General features: G+C 37.2%; 1 protein-coding gene across 1 annotated transcript; it reads right to left on the bottom strand.

The window, feature by feature from the left end:
* Window positions 1–815: 815 nt before the first annotated feature.
* On the bottom strand, window positions 816–20,168 carry LOC121051204 (zinc finger BED domain-containing protein RICESLEEPER 2-like). The gene is made up of 2 exons (XM_040513317.1): window positions 18,929–20,168; window positions 816–1,039 (listed from the first exon to the last, which is right to left on the bottom strand). The coding sequence occupies exons 1-2, from the start codon at window positions 20,166–20,168 to the stop codon at window positions 816–818; spliced, it is 1,464 nt and encodes a 487-aa protein (XP_040369251.1).
* Between the last annotated feature and the right edge of the window lie 761 nt (window positions 20,169–20,929).

Raw genomic sequence — 20,929 nt, 5'->3', positions numbered from 1 at the left:
AATGAGAGTAAATTACTGTGTATTCTCATTGATAATAGGGGCCTCTTTATATAGAGGATTACAAGGCATAGAGTCTGAATCATACAAAGAAAGATAATCTCTAAATTCTTCTAATTAATCCCTATTACCACTTGATCAAGTAACCTAGAGTTTGGGCCAAACATAAATTAGGGTTTTACTTGAACAATATTTTATTTGTCACTTTTCCAATATGGGATCTTTCCTCTCCAACAAATACCATGCTTTAAAAAAAAAAAGGATGTTAAAGGAAAAGCACATTATGTGCCTTCGTCAAAGAAACAGACGAAGAGGGAATCAAGCAATTACAAATCACAGCTCAATCAGCATTTAGTATCATCAATGTAATTGATATTTCCGTTGTAATCATATCCCTATATAAAGGGGTTATGAATGAAATGAGTAGATAATTCCAATCCATTTTTACTTTTACACGTTATCAGCACGCTCAGAGCTAATTTTCTAGTTTCTTTCTTCTTCGCGTCGAAAAAACCAAAACCCTAGAAGAAGAAAAAGAACTTTTTCTTCCTTCTTCCTGCCGCCACCAACTAAAAAAAAAAAAAATTTCAGATCGGCCTTGCATCAGACCCGGCCTCAGAAACCAAAACCCATCCTTGCAACCCTCCACAGCCGGCCTCATCCTTCCCGGCCACCTGCGCAGCCCTCCCCATTGTTAAAAAAAAAAAAATTCAGCCCGGCCAAGACCGGCCCCATCCTCGCTGCCACCTCCCACCTGCTGCTGCGCCGAGCACCATTAAATCCCCGGTCTGCAAGCTGGCCTCACAACCCGCCCGCGTCTACGCTGCAACAGCAGCACTCTGCCTCCAGTTTCCAGCATCGCTGCCTCTAGCCCAGCACCGCCGGAGCCCACCTTCTGCAGCAGATCCCAGACACAGCAGATCCCACATCGATCCCGCCTGCATCACCTCCCCGACTGACAGCAAGCCTTGCGTGCACGGCCTCTGTCCCACCCGCTCAACGCAGCAGACCTGCTGGAAATCTTCATTTGTACCCAACCTATCTGCACACCAGAAAGAGAGCGAAGAAGACGAAAAAAAAACAGAACAAAAAGAAAGAAAAAAAGAGAGAGAAAAAAAAAAAGGGACCTGGCTCAAAGAACAGGCCCAGAGAAAAAAAGGAAACAGGCCTTGCGGCCTAAAGAAAAAAAAAATACAGAAACAGGCCTTGTGGCCCAGACAAAAAAAAAAAAAAAAACAGGCCTGTGGCCCAGAGAGAAAAAAAGAAAAAAAAAGAGAGAAAGCAATTAAAAAAAAAAAAAAAACAAAAAGGGTTTTGTGGCCCATTGTTGACAAAAAAAAAGAAGAAGAAGCAAACACAGTTTTTTCTCAAGCCCAAAAACATCGCTACGCACGCCTGCATCAACAGGCGCGTGTGCTAGGATTGTTTTATTTTCTCGAAATCAAGTATGTTTTCTTTATTTTATTTTATGATTTTAACAAAGCATGCTTTATACTTTATTGTTTATGCTTTTATTATATTTTGTTATTAAGCATGTTTTGTTCGATAATATTAATCCTCTTACAACATGCCATGTTATTTATGTTTTAAATAATTATGTTTAAGCATGTTTCAATTATGCTATAGTTTATACTTTATTTTGAACATGCCATATATATTATTTATGCAATTCTGAGCATGTTTTGTGAATTTTATTTACACTTATATAGTTATTCCTAAGCATGACTTTAATTATGCTATTGTTTATATTTTATTTTACGCATGCTATATTATTGCTATTATTATGTGTAGTATATAATTTGTTGTATATTTGTGAAATTTAAGCACGCCATGTAGTTTATTTTTTTTTATATGCTATATTTTAAATGTGCTATGATTATTTTTAATGCAACATATCAATACCGTTTGGCCATGATAATGAAAATTCATGCGCATTATACACACACTTACTGTGATAAAGTATTTTCACATAGCATCGAAAAAAATGTGACCATTACGAGTCTTGGTCTTGAAATCTAATTCATAAGTTTGGAAAATAATTCACGTGGATGTCTTTATGACTGCGTAATTTATTTCTTCTCCCTTGTTTATGTAGATGACTGATCCAACTCGACCTGAGTTTGACATTTTGGACTCAGAAGGACTTGAGTACCACCGTTGGGTTTTCGATGTAGAAACTGCCTTTGTGGCAAGAGACTACACTGCCACCATCAAAACTCCCACTGACCCCAAAGACGATGGACCGTCTGATAAGGTGAAAGCAAATGCCTTAATGTTTTTGAGGCGACATATTGATCCTAGCCTACGCTGGGAATACCTTCAGTTGAAGACACCCAAAGAACTGTGGGATGCCCTTAAGGGACGTTTTGGGAACATTCATGACACCTTGCTCCCAGAACTGACCGTTCAGTGGAATGAAATCTGCTTGCTTGACTACAAAAGGGTCAATGACTTCAACAAGGACATGTTGCGCCTATAGGCACGTCTAAATTTCTGTGGAAGGGAAATCACAGAAGATGGTATGATCCAGAAGACTCTTTCCGCTTTTCCTACTTCAGCAATTATACTAGCGAACCAATATAGGCTGGAGTACGATAACAAAAGAATCACAACCTTCAACAAGCTGATCAACCTACTGCAAGTGGCTGAGAGGCATAATAAGGTTCTTTTGAACAACAATGCTAGGCCTTTTGGGACAAAGAAAATTCCTGAGGCTAATTATGACAAAGTGAAAGGTGGACAGAACCCCAATGAAAAGGGAGTTGGACGTGCTGATACCTTCCCACGTGGCAACAATGCACCATGTGGCAAGGGACATGGGGGTCATTATATGGGCCGTGGAGGCCCTCCCAATGTATGGCGCAAAGATGGTGGTATTGGCCCTAGTGGTCATGGAAACAAGGTGCAAAGGGCACATAAGAACCCTTCAGTAAAACAGAATAGAGTTGGCAATGAACCATGCTATAGGTGTGGAATCATTAGGCATTGGAACAAGAACTGCCAAGCAAGCAACAGAGTAGCAGCCAATTACAAGAGATATAGGGATTCTAAAGAACAAGAAACTCACTATATGGAAGAAGGAGGCCATGACCCAAATGTCAACCTCACAATTGCAGACCTCAATAGCAACAAGGAACTTGCTCAGTCAATGGATGCACTAGATTTTGACTGACCTGCTTTATCTATTTATTTTCCAAAGACAGTTGTGAAGGCATAATGCCTCACTTTTACTTAGACTATTGTTTTTGTCTTAAAGTTTATTTTCAATCATGGATTGATGAATAAGATTTCTGAGCAAGACCTTGATTTGATTATCGTTGGCTTATTAATAAATTTTGAATTTTATTCTGAAGCACTGAATTTATTCAAATTTATTTACTATACACATATTTACATGGTTCGAAATTGCAATATAAAGATGTAAAGCAATACATCTAAAAAAAAAGAAAATTATTACTAGAATGAAAAGATTATCATTCTACTAAAATAGAATTACTCTAAAGAATCTGAGATATATTTAAAGTCAAAGACGCTCTGTATGCACCAAGAGCTAATCGAACCTTGTTAATGTTTCAAAGCAATTTGTGCCAACGGTTATCATGTAAAATCACACCGTGAGTAGGAACTGAATACCTTGATATTGCATCTAATGACTGTGGAAGGAAACACATCTTAGAGAAACTTATGTGTCAATTTAGTGGACTGTACCTCACTACGATTCGGATCATTGAATCCTATACTGTCACCAACAATGAAATGTGGGACACTGACTCATACAGGCTTTTGCATGACCGCCTATGGCACCGAGGTCGTGACATGATGATCCGTATTTTTCAAGAACTCATACGGACATCCCTTCTTTCGAGTGAAAAATGGGAGACAAATCCACCACACTGCAACGTGTCGGTTCTAGGATTGCTCAAATGCAGTCATTGCTTTCTGAAGTACCAGAAGCACTACCTCCCTCCCATTATGCCTCATTGACTATTTCAAAGGCACATCACTCGTTTTGCAAAGCCTGCTCTTTAGCAAAAACAAGATCGAGACCTTCCTATGCTAAAGATACAAAACAAAACATTCCATTCTTACAAAGGATACAAAGAGATGTCTGTGGACCTATCCATCCAGAATGCGGACCATTCAAGTACTTTATGGTTCTGGTGGATGCTTCGACAATCTGGTCACATGTCGTTTTATTGTCCACAAGAAATGCTGCAATACTCCTAGCACAGATTATACATTTAAGGGCTCACCACCCTGATCACCCTATCAAGTCTATAAGGCTTGATAATGCTGGAGAGTTTACATCAAAAGCATTTGATGATTATTGCATATCTATTTGGATCGATGTAGAGCATCCTGTATCCCATGTGCATACACAAAATGGTCTCGCAGAAGCCACCATCAAAAGGCTACAGATGGTGACTAGGGCATTGGTTATGCGCACCAACCTGCCTATATTTGCATGGGGTTATGCAATATTGCACGCAGCTTTACTTATTCGTTTCAGACCCACAGCTAGCCAACCATTTTTTGCGTACCAGTTGGTAACTGGATATGAGCCTGACACTTCACACTTATGCATATTTGGTTGAGCAGTATATGTGCCTATTGCGCCTCCACAGTGCACCAAAATGGGTCCTCAGAGACGATTAAGTATTTATGTTGGATATGAATCCCCAACAATTATCTGCTATTTGGAACCCTTGACAGGCGATCTCTGTACCGCTAGATTTGCGGATTATCACTTTGATGAGACAGTCTTCCCGTCATTAGGGGGAGATAGGAAAAAGGATTTTCCAAGGGAACGACAGGAATTGTTGTGGTTTGTCCCTACTCTGTCTCATTTTGATCCCCGCACTTCACAAAGTGAAAGTGAAGTGAAAAGAATAATCGATCTTCAGAACGTAGCAGATTCGATGCCTGATATGTTTACTTATATCGCAAAAGTGACGAGATCACATATACTAGCTGCAAATGTGCCTGCAAGGTTAGAAGTACCCAACAAGGGGCATGGTGCCGCAGATAGAGGCACTGCAACCTCACTTAGTGGAGGTGTGGTTGAGGCCGTGGCTCCCCAAGGAAGAGGGGGAGGTCACTTGGTTCAATTGACACTCACCCAAGGAAGAAGAGGGTGAGTAAGGCACAAACCAATCATCAATGTATAGAATCCCTCTCATGAGATTATCTCTGATTGTAGTTATGTCCATGAATCAATACTGGAGGACGCTCCGATGTTTGAAATGATTCCAGAGAACAAAGAAATCTCAAAGGATTACGAGAGTGCTTATGAGTAGATAGACAGATCTTCAATACACATTGATGATATATACTGTTGCTCAAGGAATCATAGAGCACGATGATATCGAACCACGCTCTATTGAAAAATGTCAACAAAGAGCAGATTGGCCTAAATGGAATGAATCAATCCAGGTAGAATTAGATTCTCTGACAAAGAGACATGTATTTGGTCAGGTAGTGCTAACCCCACCAAGTGTAAAGCCTGTAGGACATAAATAGACCTTTGTCATAAAGCGTAATGAGAAGAATTAAGTCCTAAGGTACAAGGCTAGCCTTGTGGCGCAAGGTTTCTCACAACGCCTTGGAATTGACTACGAGGAGACATTCTCTCCCAAAATGGACGTTATAACGTTCCGCTACTTAGTTAGCTTAGTAGTTTCCAAAGGACTGGAAATGCAGCTCATAGATGTGGTTACTGCATATCTCCATGGAGATCTAGATTTAGAGATATATAAGAAAGTGCCTGATGGCCTTACATTACCCAAGCCAAGTGACTCTAAACCACGGAGTGCGTTTGCAATTAAGTTGAAACGCTCATTTTACAGAATGAAACAATCCGGGCTGATGTGGTATACCCGTCTAAGTGACTACTTGATTGGGAAGGGATATAAGAATGATGAAGTATGCCCCTGCGTATTCATAAAGAAAACAAGTTTCAGATTTGCAATTGTAGCAGTATATGTCGATGATATGAACATAACAGGCACTCTTGATGAAATAAGAGAAACCGCGAGCTACTTGAAATCCAAATTTAAGATGAAGGATCTTGGGAAAACTCGATTCTATCTAGGCCTTGAACTAGAACACCGAGTTTGTGGAATATTAATCCACCAGTCTGCATATGTCCAAAAGTCAGGCAATATAACATGGACAAAGCACATCCTGCTAGCACTCCCATGATCGGTCGAAGTTTGGATGCAAGGAAAGATCCATTTTGTCCAAAGGAAGATGACGAACAAGTGTTGGGAGCTGAAATTCCCTATCTAAGTGCAATAGGCGCATTATTGTACTTAGCCCAATTTACTCGACCAGACATTGCATTCTCAGTGAACTTGTTAGCTAGATTTAGCTCAGCGCTAACGCAGCGTCATTGGAATGGTATCAAGAACATTTTCAGATACCTAAAAGAAACCATTGACTTGGGATTGTTCTTTCCCTACAGAGAGACAAGAGGGACCGCAGATGGAATTGCAATCCCTAAAGGAAATGTTGATGGCGAAAGCGCCACTCACTACACTGAAACACCAAATGACGTTTTGGTTGGTTTTGCTGATACTAGGTACCTCTCTGACCCACATAAAGGTCGTTCCCAAAATGGTTATGTATTCACCATTGGGAGCAAGGCGATATCTTGGAGATCAACCAAGCAAACCCTTGTGGCTACCTCCTCGAACCACTCAGAGATCATCGCTCTACATGAGGCGGTCCGTGAGTGTGTATGGTTAAGAGCTATCATCACACATACTCGAGGAACTAGTGGTTTGAGTTCTACCACTGAAGAGCCTAATTGCATTTATGAAGATAATGCAGCTTGCATCGAACAGATGAAGCTAAGATATATCAAGGGGATAATACAAAACACATATCGCCAAAGTTTTCCTACAATCAGCAACAACAGACCCTCCTCAAGATTCAAGTGAATCAAGTAAGGTCTGAAGAGAATGTGACAGATTTGTTCACCAAATCACTGCCTAAGGCCACATTTGAGAAACATGTGAAAAGCATAGGAATGCGAAGACTTTCCAAGCTCACTTGATTAATGTAAAGATCAGGGGGAGGTGTAGATGTCAGGGGGAGTCTAACACACACATGTCATTCTCAAATGTAGAAGGTGCGTTGTGTTCTTTTCCTTCGACCAAGTTTTATTTTTGTCCCACAGGGTTTTTATTGTTACTTGGCAAGGTTTTTAGTGAGGCAACAACTCATGCACCATTTCGTCTTTGACTTGGCACAAGGGGGAGTGTTAAAGGAAAAACACATTATGTGCCTTCGTCAAAGAAACAAACGAAGAGGGAATCAAGCAATTACAAATCACAGCTCAATCAGCATTTAGTATCATCAATGTAATTGATATTTCCGTTGTAATCCTATCCCTATATAAAGGGGTTATGAATGAAATGAGTAGATAATTCCAATCCATTTTTACTTTTACAAAGGACTCAAAATAAAATGATCCAAAGGGTTATTATGGAAAAAAAAAAAAACATAAACATGAAATTTGAAGAAGTGCGTGAAACTTCCACATTCTTCAATATTTCGATAACATGACGTGCATTGCATATGTATAAGAGACTAGTTCTAAATAAGATGATAACTTTTTTTCAATCACATTCTTAGGTTATGTAAGTTTGAAGCAGGGGTGAATATGTAGAGACGGAATCAAATTTTCTCACCACTTTCTTTTTTGTGGTAATATCACTACCCTATTAAAACTTGCCACGTCATATAGAATTCATTTAATATGTAAAACATATTTTTTTTAATAAAACATCATGATTAATTTAAGATTTTGTGGTTCTTCATCACTCGATTCATTCTCATCATCTATCATCTCCTCTTATTTTCCTCTCTCCACTTTTCTATTTCTCTACGATGATAAGCCATGAGTTTTGGTAATTTGGTTATCCAGTCTCTGTAGAGATTGTAATAAGTAATTTTAGATTGGGGTATTCTTTGAATTAATTGAAATTTTATATGGCTATGTATTGGGTGTTGATTTGCTGGTGTTTGATGGTATTACTGAATCATTCTAGCAATCAAGAATTTTGGCTGCAAATTTCAAGGATGTACAACAATTTGAGGATTATGAAATAGACGAGAAAATACTTTGGAAATGTATTGTTCTCTCCCTACCTCTTAATCTTTTTTGAGGTTTATTATGTTTTAGACTTTTTATTTGTGGAATTTTTTTTAAGCAGAAAGTAATAAAGCTTCAATGACGGTTTATGCAGGTTTATTCATATGGTTAGGCTACATGGTTCTGAATTTTTTTATTTATTTAAAGTTTTGAAAGATTCGAAGAGGGTTTATGTAATTCTATTCAAAGAGGGTTTTGTTTTGTCTTTAAGAACATAATAGCTTTTCTTTTAAAAAAAAAACATAAGGAAAAAAAAAAAATACAAAGAACACTACAACAAAAATTGGGTATATGTATGTCTATCCATGGGCACACACAAAAAGATCGCCCCGAGCCTCATAAATCTTAGGATCGACTCTGGAGCAAAGCTCTATATTTTCATCATAGAAAATCACATAAACATAGTCTAATTTCCTCTTACATGGATGTTCCCATTTAAAGAGCTAGTTGGTCTCCTAATACATTGAAGAACACCGCTTTCCAACCCAACATTACACCATGTTTAATCCTCCAAAACATTCAACAACTCTTATAAATGTGCATAATTTGAAACATAAACTAATCAACTAAATTCAAAGAGAGACCCTTTGAAATGCCAAATGATTTGATGGAGTTAACCACCTATGCACTACATCATACTCCTTGGGTGAGAAAGAACTCATCCACAAGTTCGTATGGTTGAGATCAAATTCATCCAAGAGCTCATAATGTCTCCATCCTATCTTTTTGCTTATTCTTGTTTTCCTTCGTCAAGTTGACAAGTAACATCTCGGCATAATAGCCACATAATTCAATCATTTCAAGAAACTCTTGTGATGCATAAATATTATTGAAGAATGCATTAAGCTTCAATACTCTCAATAACTCCTTTGCATTTAAATTGTTGTTGATGGAAGCTTGTATAAAATCACCCCAAAAAGGATCATGATATTGAAATTCAAAAATAAGAGAGTATTGTGGTGCATGTGAAAACCCGACTTTAGTTTCTAAATATACACCACCATCCTCACAAACCAAGAATGCAACATGTATGATTCCTACCTTGTTCATTGGATAAAAGTTTCTCATTCGAACCGCTAGGTGTAAATAAATTCTCGAGGCATGCAAGAACTTTGTTCGAAAAATCAAACTCACTATCTCCATTTTGGCATATGAATAACCCAAATTGTTGGGTCAAAAGCTTCAACATCAAGATATTCATCATAGATGGTTGATGAAGTCCAATCAATGAATCAATTCCAACGTTCATGCTCAATTTCTAACTCAAAAGGAAACAAATGACATAAGACATTTGAATTTTCATTGAGTTCAATAGGTTCCTTGACCTCCAAATTGAACTCTTCAATGTCCTCAAGCTTGTATTCCTTTATACAAGCACCTCTAGCAACTTCAAGCCACTCTTGAAATCTTGGTGTTCCAATCTTCTGACATCGCTAAAAAGAAGCACGCAATTTAACCCTGTAAAATACGATAAATAAGGATCGTTCAAATCCGGGGATTGAGGGTAAACCTGTCATTGTAAAACAAGTAAAGAATTAAAATAAATATAAAGTATAATATTTACAAAATATATACAAATAAGGAAATAAAAGGGGGATTTTAGATAGATTTTAGAAAATTAAAATAAATAAAACACAGAAAATATAAAAACACATGTACAAGAATGAAACGTAAGAAACAAAGATCAAAACCAATTCCATGTAATCAAATTCGATTCAAACAATTAATCATCTAAGTCATGAGAAATAAGTTGATCATGTGAAACATTCGAAGCAAATGATTTCCCATATTTTACTTTTTTTTACTAATTAACCTAAGCGAAAGCACCTAGATCAATCCTATTAAACATGCAATCAAAGTCTAGAAAGCTAGCTAATCAAGACATGTTCAATGCAAGAAACATAGAGAAAGGTTATCAACTTAAGTGCACAACCTAGTATGAATAAGTTATCTATTTGCAATCCTTTTCAATTGAATTCGACCTTTGTCCAAAGCCTTTACTACTTTTGATTTAAGTTTACAAAACTATTAGATGAATTGTTTACCTAAATCTAGCACCAATTATATGCAAACCCTAGATGTTTCGAACCATATAAGATAAACATATAAAAGATGTCAATAAAGCAAATTCAATCGAACAAACTCACATAAGCAACTTAGAATCACAATCATAGAATTCGAAAACTTTATTTAATCATAAGAATTGGGCTTAAACTTTTCCCTAAACGTTATTGTTAACTAGAGACAAGTTCCTACGAAATCAAACAAGGAAACCAAAAGATTACAAGGAAAAAGAATGAATTACACCGTGAGTTGGAGATGGAGATGGAGAGCTTGAAACGTTGGGATCTTGAATCTTGGAAGCAAGTCTTCAAGGTGGACGATGGAGGATATGATCTTCATAGCTCCTTCTTCTTCCTCTCTTTGCTTGAAAACGCGGAACTTGAAACTAGAGAGTGGAGAGGGGGAGAGAGTTTTCTGACGTTGTGGTGTCTTGAAAAAGTCTAGAGAGGGGGGTATATATAGGGGAACGTCCAAGCTTCATGAATCTTCTTTTTAATTTCCCAAATAATTATCTAGTCATGCCACATAGCTTCGACCAATCACAGAATGTCATGTCAGCCATGCTATGTCATCCAATATTCCAACCAATCAAAAAACACCAAAATAAGTCCATAATCTTTCAAAATATTTTATTGCTGATTTTCCCAAGATTTTATCTTATCTTTCTCTTCATTTTTGGCCAAAATACTCTTGAGTGAAAATAGGAATGAATCTGGACTTGTTTTGGACCTTTTCTCCCTTAAATCTCTCTATGGCGTCATTATCCTTGATCATCTCTTGATTTTTGACATTAACTCCATGATTTCCAACCATTTTTCACGGCAAAATCAAGATTTAATCCCCCAAAAATATCTCCAACGTCACATCTTCTATGATCCTCTCTTGATTTTCACGGCAATAAGGGATTTTATTTTCTAAAAATCCCTCTTTTTACGTCCAACAACCCAAATTGATTGGGCTTTCACCATTTTGCTGAAATCCACATTAATCTAGAAGATTCTTGAGCCTCCATGTGTCATCTTCAAGCCATAAGGTCTCCTAATGCCATCATGACTCCTCACATTTCACCATTTTTCTTTATTTCTTCGACAATGCTTTCCTAGATGACTCAGGAGTCTTGCTTTGACAAAGTTTCCCATTTCGAATAGGATTTCCTAGTTGAATCAGGATTTCCTGGTTGAATCAGGATTTCCTGGCTGGACCGGGAAAACTTCATTTCTTCATTTCAGCTCATTTATGCATCCTTGTGCCTTGCCTTTGTCATCTCCAACATCTCACATCCTTCTCATGTGTCTTTAAGCTCATTTCCTTGTCATTTTCTCCGATGTACCTAGAAAATAGAAACTAAATTAAAATTTATTTATTTAAAGAAATAACTAAGAAAAATATGAGGAAATAACATTTAAAACGTCGCATTAAAATGCTCCTATCATCTTCCACAAACAATTCTTCGACATTTGAGATGAACAACATTGATGCTCGATTGCTTCAAATGAAACTTCCACATTCTTCATTTTTTTTATAACAAGTTGTACATTGCATATTTATAAGAATAGTTCTAAATAATGTATGACTTTTGTCAATCACATTCTTAGGTTATGTAATTTGTGGCTATGAAATGTCAATGTAGTAGTTATTGAGTCTTCTAGGGCCTATATTTTAAGGGATTAAAGGCTAAGTGATACACATAAATTATATAAGCTCATCTAGTTTTTTTTTTTTTTTTTTTTTTTTTTAGGGATATCTCATCTAGTTCGTAGAATTTTTAAAATTTAAATTAAAGTTCAAAGATTTAATACAATGGAAAAGAAATTAGAGGGATAGAACAATAATGAAATCTTTGGGGGAGACGAGGAAAGCATGAGGAGTGTGGTTATTACTAAGTGTAGTGATTACATTGACATGTAAAAATGGTAGAACGATAATTTAAACTAAAAAGAGAGGTGAAAACAAGCTTAGGCACCCAACACACTTTCAGTTAGTGGCGTTTGGGTAAAAAAGTAAAATGAGAGCTTCATTTTCAGTATGAAGTTCATTTGCACTTGAATCGCCACTTCTCTATGGAATTTCATTTCCTCTGTGAATTTGTGAAGGAACTCACTCAAAGTACATGGTTTGTGCTCTCTCTGTATAAATATTTATGAGTTTTGATTGTTAAAACCAAATTAAACCATATTCTTATTGCGATAATAAAAAAATTATGTTATCCTTTTGTTTTTTTACTTTCTATAAATTATGAGAGCAATTTGGTTATTTCATTTTTTTGATTATGAGAAATGAGGGCTTCCCTGTTTGATTCAAAACGATAAGGATCTTCATGGAATTTGTTGTTAATACATATTTTTTTCTTGTTTGGATAATGCAAATAATTGCTTTAGCTTTTCTCTCATTGCGATTGTTTTTTTTTTTTTTTTTTTTGTGATATGAATGAAAAAACATATTGTATTATTTTTTGAAAGGAAAAATATTGTATTATTATGTCAAGTAGAGTCAATACTCATAGAAACACACCAGCTATAGTCAACTAGCTTATAAAGACAAGGTTTCTAATTTGTTTACAAATATGTTTCCTTGTTGAACTAGGAATAGAGAAAAAATAAATCATCCTAAGATGCCATTTTTGCCTCATTCTTCATATTGTATCTTGTTTCTACTTGCCAAATCCAACTAGAATTCCAGATGCTCAAATGCCCCTTAGTGTTTGATCGAATGCTTCGCCATCTGTTAACACCTATAGCAAACCAAACAAGTTCCAGTACTTCAATAGAAGTCGAATCAAAGAATCATGAAACCCTCCCACACGTTGTTTAGTTGGTAATCTACCGTTTCACTAGATATTCTCTATCCATATAAATGTTGATCCTCATTTAGATGATAACAAGCAACGTGCATGAAGACAATTTGCAACTGCATATCTACTCTCTGTTACATCGGAGGCATTGATATAACTATTCAATTGCTGCAATATTTGTAAAGAAATATTCAACTTCTAGTTTTGCTCCGTCAAAAAACAACGTATATTTAGCATCACCGAATAAACGTTGTATTTCCACTCTTGGTTAAGTCCATTGATCCATGCTAGGTCATATGAAATTGTTACTAAAACATAACACCGTCTTGCATTTAAAATGTCTAGATGCTCTCAATGAAACAAAAATTGTTCACTACAATAAGATGTGCATAATTTAAAAAAATGATCGAGTTCTTCGGTTATGTTAGGTGGTAACAGCATTCGGATACTGGTAAAAACAATATGTTAGAATGAATGTTGATCTTTTTGGAACTTATCAAATCTGAAAAATCTGACTTCATTTCTGATCACATATATGTGATCCGAGTTTATGTTGTGACTCTTTTCACATTTTCAGAATAAGTTGTGGGAATCAGTGATGATATCCTTGACGACTTCAGCCACGTCATCCATTGTTCTTTTGTTTGTTGGTGTTGTGAGCTGCATTGATCTTTCATTTTGCTTAAAGTGGTTGCCAAATGTGTGGTTGAAGCTCTTTGAAACTATGGCGAATGTCTGTTGTTTGGTTATTTTCCCATCAGTATATTTTGTCACCAACACTACTTTGCTTCGGCAATATACTCGTAAATATACTTGCTTATTGTTGTTATCATTCTTTTGTGAAAGTATTGGGAAGTAAAGGTAGTGTGGCATTCGGCTGGAATCCAACAAGCTAGTTGAAATTGGCAAAAGAAATTGTCTTCATTATTCTCCATTAGGTTGCACTTGAAGTAATCACCTTCCAAGCTCCCGGTGATTGTGAAAGTAAAAATCATAAGAAATTGAGTTCTCAAAAATAATTGATAGAATGTATGATTGGTGAGGGAACTAAATACAGTAGTTAACCCTCCCATTGATTGTGATTGGTTATTACCTTTGCTCACTTGATTTTGTAATTTTGTTTATAGGTAGGATAGTTTTAGTGGTGAAGGAACATATTAGAAAGAAAGAACGGAAAAAATAAATATTTTCTTATGTCTTCTACGCAATCATTGCACGACTCTTTCCATGAATTGAGAGGTAAAACGAGGAGAGATGGTCGGCCATGCAGAGTGCGTAAGGTTCTCCAAAAAATATTTTGTGTATATTTTGTAGACAAGGCAAATTGATGCACTTATCCTCCAACACTAGCGTTTTTCCTCATCTCTGAAATATGTAGAGAATCTCCTTCGATGAGCCTTATGCCCTGGGAATGGCCAACCATCTGTCTTATTTTACCTCTCAATTCTTGAAAAAAAGTTATGCAAGTTTAGCCATTTGGAGCAGATACGCCGGTAAAGGTTGATCGAAGAATTGTTTTGTTCGGTACATCTACAATATCATAATAATAATAATAAAAAGGATTAAATACTTGTTACTCCCTGTACTTTACCCCGTAAAACAGTTTAGTCCAAAATTTTAAAATTAAACAGGTTAGTCCTTATTCTCTCTAATTCTCACACAATAGGTCTGTCACGCCCCTGATTTTACTCACATGAAAATCAATATATAATCCCATAATTACATATGTGTGAACGTTCAACCATCAATATAAAATACCTAGAAATTTTTTCCCTTTTAACCTAAGAACATATTGATGCCCTGAACCCACTATGTCAATATAGACCCGCTCCATAGAGTCATATATTATAATGCTTACGAATTAAATTGTCAACAACAAAATAAATCGTAAATGCTCCTCAGAGCTAACTACACAACGGAAGTCCTTATTAACGGTAAAGTTACAAAAATGGTTTCCTACCGTAAAGCTGCAAAGGCGCTACCTCAGCTTCAGCCCCGATTTTTTCCTAACCTGCAGGATTTACCCCTACACCGTTTGAATAGTGTACCGGGTTGTCACACAACAAACCCTGTAAGCTTTTGCAAGCCCGTATGAGTAACTCAAAACAGTTAACACAACTCACACCAGAAATAAGGAAAACAACTCACGCTTTGATTCCTTAAAACACGAAATAAAGGAGAATAACTCACACTTTAATTTCCTTTCAAATTGAAATAAAAGAAAGCAACTCACACCTTGTTTCCTTTTAAAATGAAACATAGAAAACAACTCACACTTGAATTCTATCAATAAAATATAGAAAGCAACTCACTCCTTGATTTCTATCAGTTGTACCAAAATCCTACCATAGAAAACAACGCACACTTGAATTCTATCAATAAAACATAGAAAGCAAGTCACTCATTGATTTCTATCAGTTGTACCAAAATCGTACCATAGAAAGCAACTCACACCTTGATTTCTATCAAATCGTTAATAAGGAAAACAACTTGCACCTTGTCCCCTTAAAAACCGTTAATAAGGAAGCAACTCACACCTTGTTCCCTAAAAGCACATAATGCATGAGTTATCAATAACCAGTTCTCGTTACCCCATGAATTATCTATATGGCAGACTATTTAGAGCTCTAACTGAAAACGTAATCACTCGTCCGGCCAAAGACGTGATTACCTGATATTCTGCCCAAGGTCATAGACCTTCGATCCTCAGGCCGCACAGTCCCTTGGAGCAAAACATTAAAGGAGTCGCACTGGACCCAAAATGTTACACAAATCGCAACTCTTTTGAAAACAATCGAAATCAACATTTCCAAAATCATTGTTTTCCGAAAAGCCGTAACACAAAACAATAAAAGAGCATCAATTCATGCCTATTGTTTTCATACCCAAATCTCAACGCTTTTCAAAACAAATCGAAATCAATCATTTCCACAAATCATTTGTTTTCCAAAAGCCACACCCCAAAACAATAAAAAGCATCATTTCATGCATATTGTTTTCATAAATACACAAACCACCAAAACATATATATTTCACTTAAATGAGGCGAAACCACATCCGAGACCTCCAAAAGTCCCCGGAATTAGTCCATGATAGATGTGACCAAACCACAAGTCGATCGGACTCTCGAATCCTCACGGATCAAATAAATCGATCGGTATGAAACTGCAAAAATCATAACAATTCCATACGAACTCCAAAATTTGCATATTATATATCGAAATTCTCGTATCAACGAGCAGAACAAATATAATAAGAAAAATAGTTCCTTAAGTGGCTGGAACACCGCCAGAACGCTGCCACAGGAGGTGGCGCACCGCCGCCTGCCAAAACTCAATATTTGCCAAAACTCTCAACATCAAAAAGCTTCATCGAAGCATGCTTGTGAATTCTCATAACTAGCTCGAAGTCAGAAAACAAGCATAAAGGGTCGAAAACTACCTCACAAGCTGTGAATAGTAATCCCATCTGAGTTGAACAAAGTTTTACTTGAATCGATCCAAACAACCACCAAGGATCGATCAAGGAGGCTGCTCTGAGCTCCCCAAGCTCAACTTGAAGCCCCACCGACGTCGGAGATCGGAGAACCGATCGGGTCCGAAAACACCCAATTGCACCGCCTTCTACCGCCGCCACCACCTAGAATCGATGCTAGAGGACACCACAGGGACGACCAGACGGAGGAGACGATCCTATCTGAAAAGTTTCGTCGCCGGAGACCGCCGCAGTTCGCTGGAAAAGCCTTGTCGGGTCTGCTGGGTCCGGGTCAGGTCAGTCGGATTATTTTGTTTCTGAAGGTGCAGCCGAGAGAGAAGAGAGAGAGATATCAGTTTCCGGAAATGGAAACCAAATGAAAATAGTAAATTTCCCCCTTGGGAAACTTCTATTTATACCAAAATGGAAACTTCTTCCAATGACCATAACTTCCTCATACGAACTCAGATTGACGCGTTCCATATGTCTACGAATTTGTATCGACGCGCTCTACAACTTTCGTGAAGGAAGTTTTCGGAGAATCTCATCGTATCAAAAGTCAACTTTTGCGCCAACCCTAAAGTCATATTTTCCGAATGAAAATTAATCCGAAACACTTCCGCTCCGTCTACGAGCCACGAAACCGTCCAATAAACATAAAATTAATTCCGGAAAATCTTCGGAAAATAATTACGAATTTTCGGGGTATCACAAGGTCCAAATTCTCACATAATGGGTGACTATTTTACCCTTCATTTTTTTTTAATTTTAATTTTTCTCTTTTTTTTTGTTTAATTTTTCTCTCTTTTCTTTATTTATTTTTCTGCTTCTCTCTCTCTCTCTCTCTCTCTCTCTCTCTCTCTCTCTCTCTCTCTCTCTCTCTCTCTCTGAGATCGATTCTTATTCTCTGCTCTCACTCTCTCTCTGACTGTTTTAGTAAATAGCTAATCACCGATTCATATTCAGCAAGTGTTCTCAAATATGTCGGTGTCGATAAACTCATAAGTGAAGCCATGTACGGCAGGGATCCATGGGGTTGGCCTAAACATGGAGGAATCAGCCACCGACGACGACTATAGCTGGAAATAGCGGGACCTCGATCGGGCTTGGGTCAATGGGGCCCAGGTCAGGTTCCAATAGAGATCGAACTTGAATTCATATATTGTTCTTCCATACCCATAAGTAGGGCTGGCCTCGGGTCAGTGTTGCCATTTCTAGTAAAGGAACAGAAACCGATTACTGCATCTCGGTTCGGGTTTGACAATTTTCAGTTTTAGAATCGAGAAGAAACCGAACCGACCATGCTCGGGTCGGTTCCTCAGTTTCTCGGGTTAGTTTCCTCATTTCCAGAACATTAGAAGAGTAGGACTATAGAAGCATACCAGAATTGAGTTGGTTTCTGTATCTGGTGCAGTATGCTAAATCAGCACACTACCCTTCATGCTTTCCCAACAACACAAACTCACAAACTGACCAAATAACACTAACAATCCACAAAATATTCACAATGTTACCAACGAAACTAACTAAAAACTGAAAATGAAAACTGCATTCAACATAACATTTCAACTTTTCAACACTCAAAACTAAAAAGTAAAAACTAAAAATGAAAACTGCATTATGCATTATTGCATTATTGCATTTAACACAACATCTCAATACTAAAAACTGAAATTGAAAACTGCATTATGCATTACTGCATTCAACACAACATTTCAACACTAAAACATGTCAAACTGTCAAAGCATGAAATCAACACTTACTGCCAGCAATTCAGACCAACTGATAGTGAAACATTGAAATAGAATAACAATATCTAAGCAATCCAATTTGGTCAAATATGGCAATCTTCCATAACCACAACACCACAATTCAACCAAGAGTCAATTTAAATTATAAAAGCTAGAAAAAATAAAACAACTCCATCAGCAATGGCTGCAAATCTGCAATGCAGCAATGAATGAACTGCATTAAATAAGCAAATCCATCCCCAATGCTCAACTCCATCATCAAATCGGCAAATCTGCAAATCTATATTAAAAAAAAAAAAAAAAAGCAAAGCAATTCATCAACACTTGAATTCCAGGAAAACAAAGCAAAGCAATTCATGAACACTTGAATTCTATCAAAACAAAGCAAAGCTTTGAAAACTGATCAGACCTTTTCAACAACTCATTTTTTCTGTTTTCTCTATTTTTTCTTCTTAGATGTAGAAACTGTAGTAGCAGAAGCCTCTAAACTTTTGGTAGTACGGGGACTTGGTGCAGAAATAGATGCAGGAGCAGCTTTCTTCCTGGCCTTCTCAGCTCTCTCTTGTCCTCTTTTTCATGTTCTACACAAATCAAAAACACAACACAAAACTCAGATGGTATGATTTAAGGAACAAAACACAAAAAACACAACACAAAGTCACAAACCAAAAATAGAATGTTGAAAACACATACCGGCTTCAATGTTTTCATAGGACTCCATTTCCTCTATAGTAGGAATGTACTCCAACCCCATAATAGCATCAGACTTCAACCAATTTTGAAGACAAATAAGCTTTTCAACAGTTTTGGGATTTAAGGAGCTTCTGTATGGATCTATCACTCTTTTTCCGGTGCTGAAACTCGACTCACTTGCAACTGTGGACACTTGTATGGCTAATACATCTCTGGCCAATGCTTGCAAGTTGGGATATTTACCTCCATTCAGCTTCCACCAATCCAAAATCTTCCAATCATCTTGTTGAATTGGATTTTCTATAAGGTCCAGTAAATACCTATCCACCTCATGTCCCACAACAGCTTCATTATTTTGTTCTAGCTGTCGGTTCCATTCTTCTTGCATAATTGCCCTCTTCCCACTAAGTGACCTTGTTCTGCTTCTAGACTTGCTAGTTGCTGTATCACTATTTGGTGCACCTTTAGACTTGTTCTGCCCACTGCTTGCACCATTTTGCTGACCATACAAGTCACATAGATCGACAACAAGCTGCTTCACTTCATCACATTTCTCCTTGATCTCCCAACTACTCAAATTCAACATTGTTTCACTCACATGAGCAATGTTTCTAAATTTATACCTAGGAACTAAGACTAAGGCAACTAGGAAAAGTTGATTCAATTCATCCAACGAACCAAAATACTTCGAATACTTTGCCTTCATCTTAACTGCCATGTTGTACAACACTTTATCTGCTTGGGTTGATTCTGGTCCTATACCACCAGAATTGAGTTCTTCAAGCTCTGCTTTGATGCCAACAATATCATGAAATGCCTTGTGGGCAGTAGGTGTAAGTGAAGCACTAACATTAAGTGTCACATCATAAAATACCTTCAAAAACTTCACAAAGATTGCTGCATTGTCCCAATCTGTATCATTTGGTGGCCCAACCCTTTTAACAGCAGCCTTCTTCGGTCTCTCATCTTCATCATCTTCCTCAAATTCCTCCTCTTCATCAAAGTAGCTTTTGTACTTTGAATCCTCCTCATCATCCAACCTAACAAAACCTTTTTTCAACTCCAAAGTTGTATCCAACATAAGAAAGGTGGAATTCCACCTTGTCGGAATATCTAATATGCAAATCTTATTGCATTCAACTTTCTCCTTCTCTACACAACTTTTGAATTCATCTAACCTTGCACCAGAACTTCTAACATATCTCACAGCATTCCTTATGCTACATACGGACTTCTCCATCATATTCAGTCCAGATTTCACGATAAGGTTTACGATGTGAGCCAAACATCTCACATGCATAAACCTGCCTCCACAGATTGGTTTTATCTCCCAATTGCACATTTTTTTTCCCTAAGATAATCAATGGCATGCTTATTGGCAGAGGCATTGTCAACAGAAATGGTTAAAACCTTATTGATTGACCAATCAATCAGACAACTTTCTAAGATTTTTCCTATGGTTACACCTGTGTGGTTTGGAACAACACAAAAAGCAAGCACTCTTTTGTGCATCTGCCATCCCCGATCAATAAAATGAGCGGTAACTACCATATAGTTTATATTTTGACAAGAAGTCCATGTATCAGTTTTCAAACAAACACAGTGAGAATTCAATTCCCTCCTCAATTCCTCCTTCTTGGCATCATACATGGCCAGAAATTTTTTAACAATCACTTTTCTACATGGGACTTTAAACAAAGGCATAGCAACACTGCAAAAATAATTAAACCCAGGTTTCTAAATAAAAGTAAAGGGAAGTTCATCCACAACTATCATATGAGTTGCAGCTTCCACACAATTCTCTTGTGACCAATTCATACTAACTAAACTACCCTGACCACCTCTTCTTCCATCACTAGTCAAAACTTGTTGTCCCGATTCAACATTAACTCTACCAGGGTATCCTTTACAAACAATCTCAATGTATTTCCTGTGCCATTTTCATATGAATTGCAAGCCAAATGAGTCGGACAGTACTTACATTGAGCACTTTTTGTATGG

Source organism: Rosa chinensis, chromosome 2 (assembly GCF_002994745.2).
Source record: "Rosa chinensis cultivar Old Blush chromosome 2, RchiOBHm-V2, whole genome shotgun sequence".
Taxonomy (NCBI): domain Eukaryota; kingdom Viridiplantae; phylum Streptophyta; class Magnoliopsida; order Rosales; family Rosaceae; genus Rosa; species Rosa chinensis.
The sequence above is the reverse complement of the archived record's forward strand: the minus strand, read 5'-3'. Positions and strand labels throughout refer to the sequence as shown.

What these genes read in the sequence shown, in the direction of transcription:
- LOC121051204 (XM_040513317.1), bottom strand. Translation starts at nt 20,168, where the DNA reads ATGGAGAAGTCCGTATGTAGCATAAGGAATGCTGTGAGATATGTTAGA. An exon ending in CTATGAAAACATTGAAGCCG is followed by an intron (nt 1,040 to 18,928) that starts GTATGTGTTTTC and finishes TCTGGTGTGCAG; the next exon opens with ATAGGTTGGGTACAAATGAA.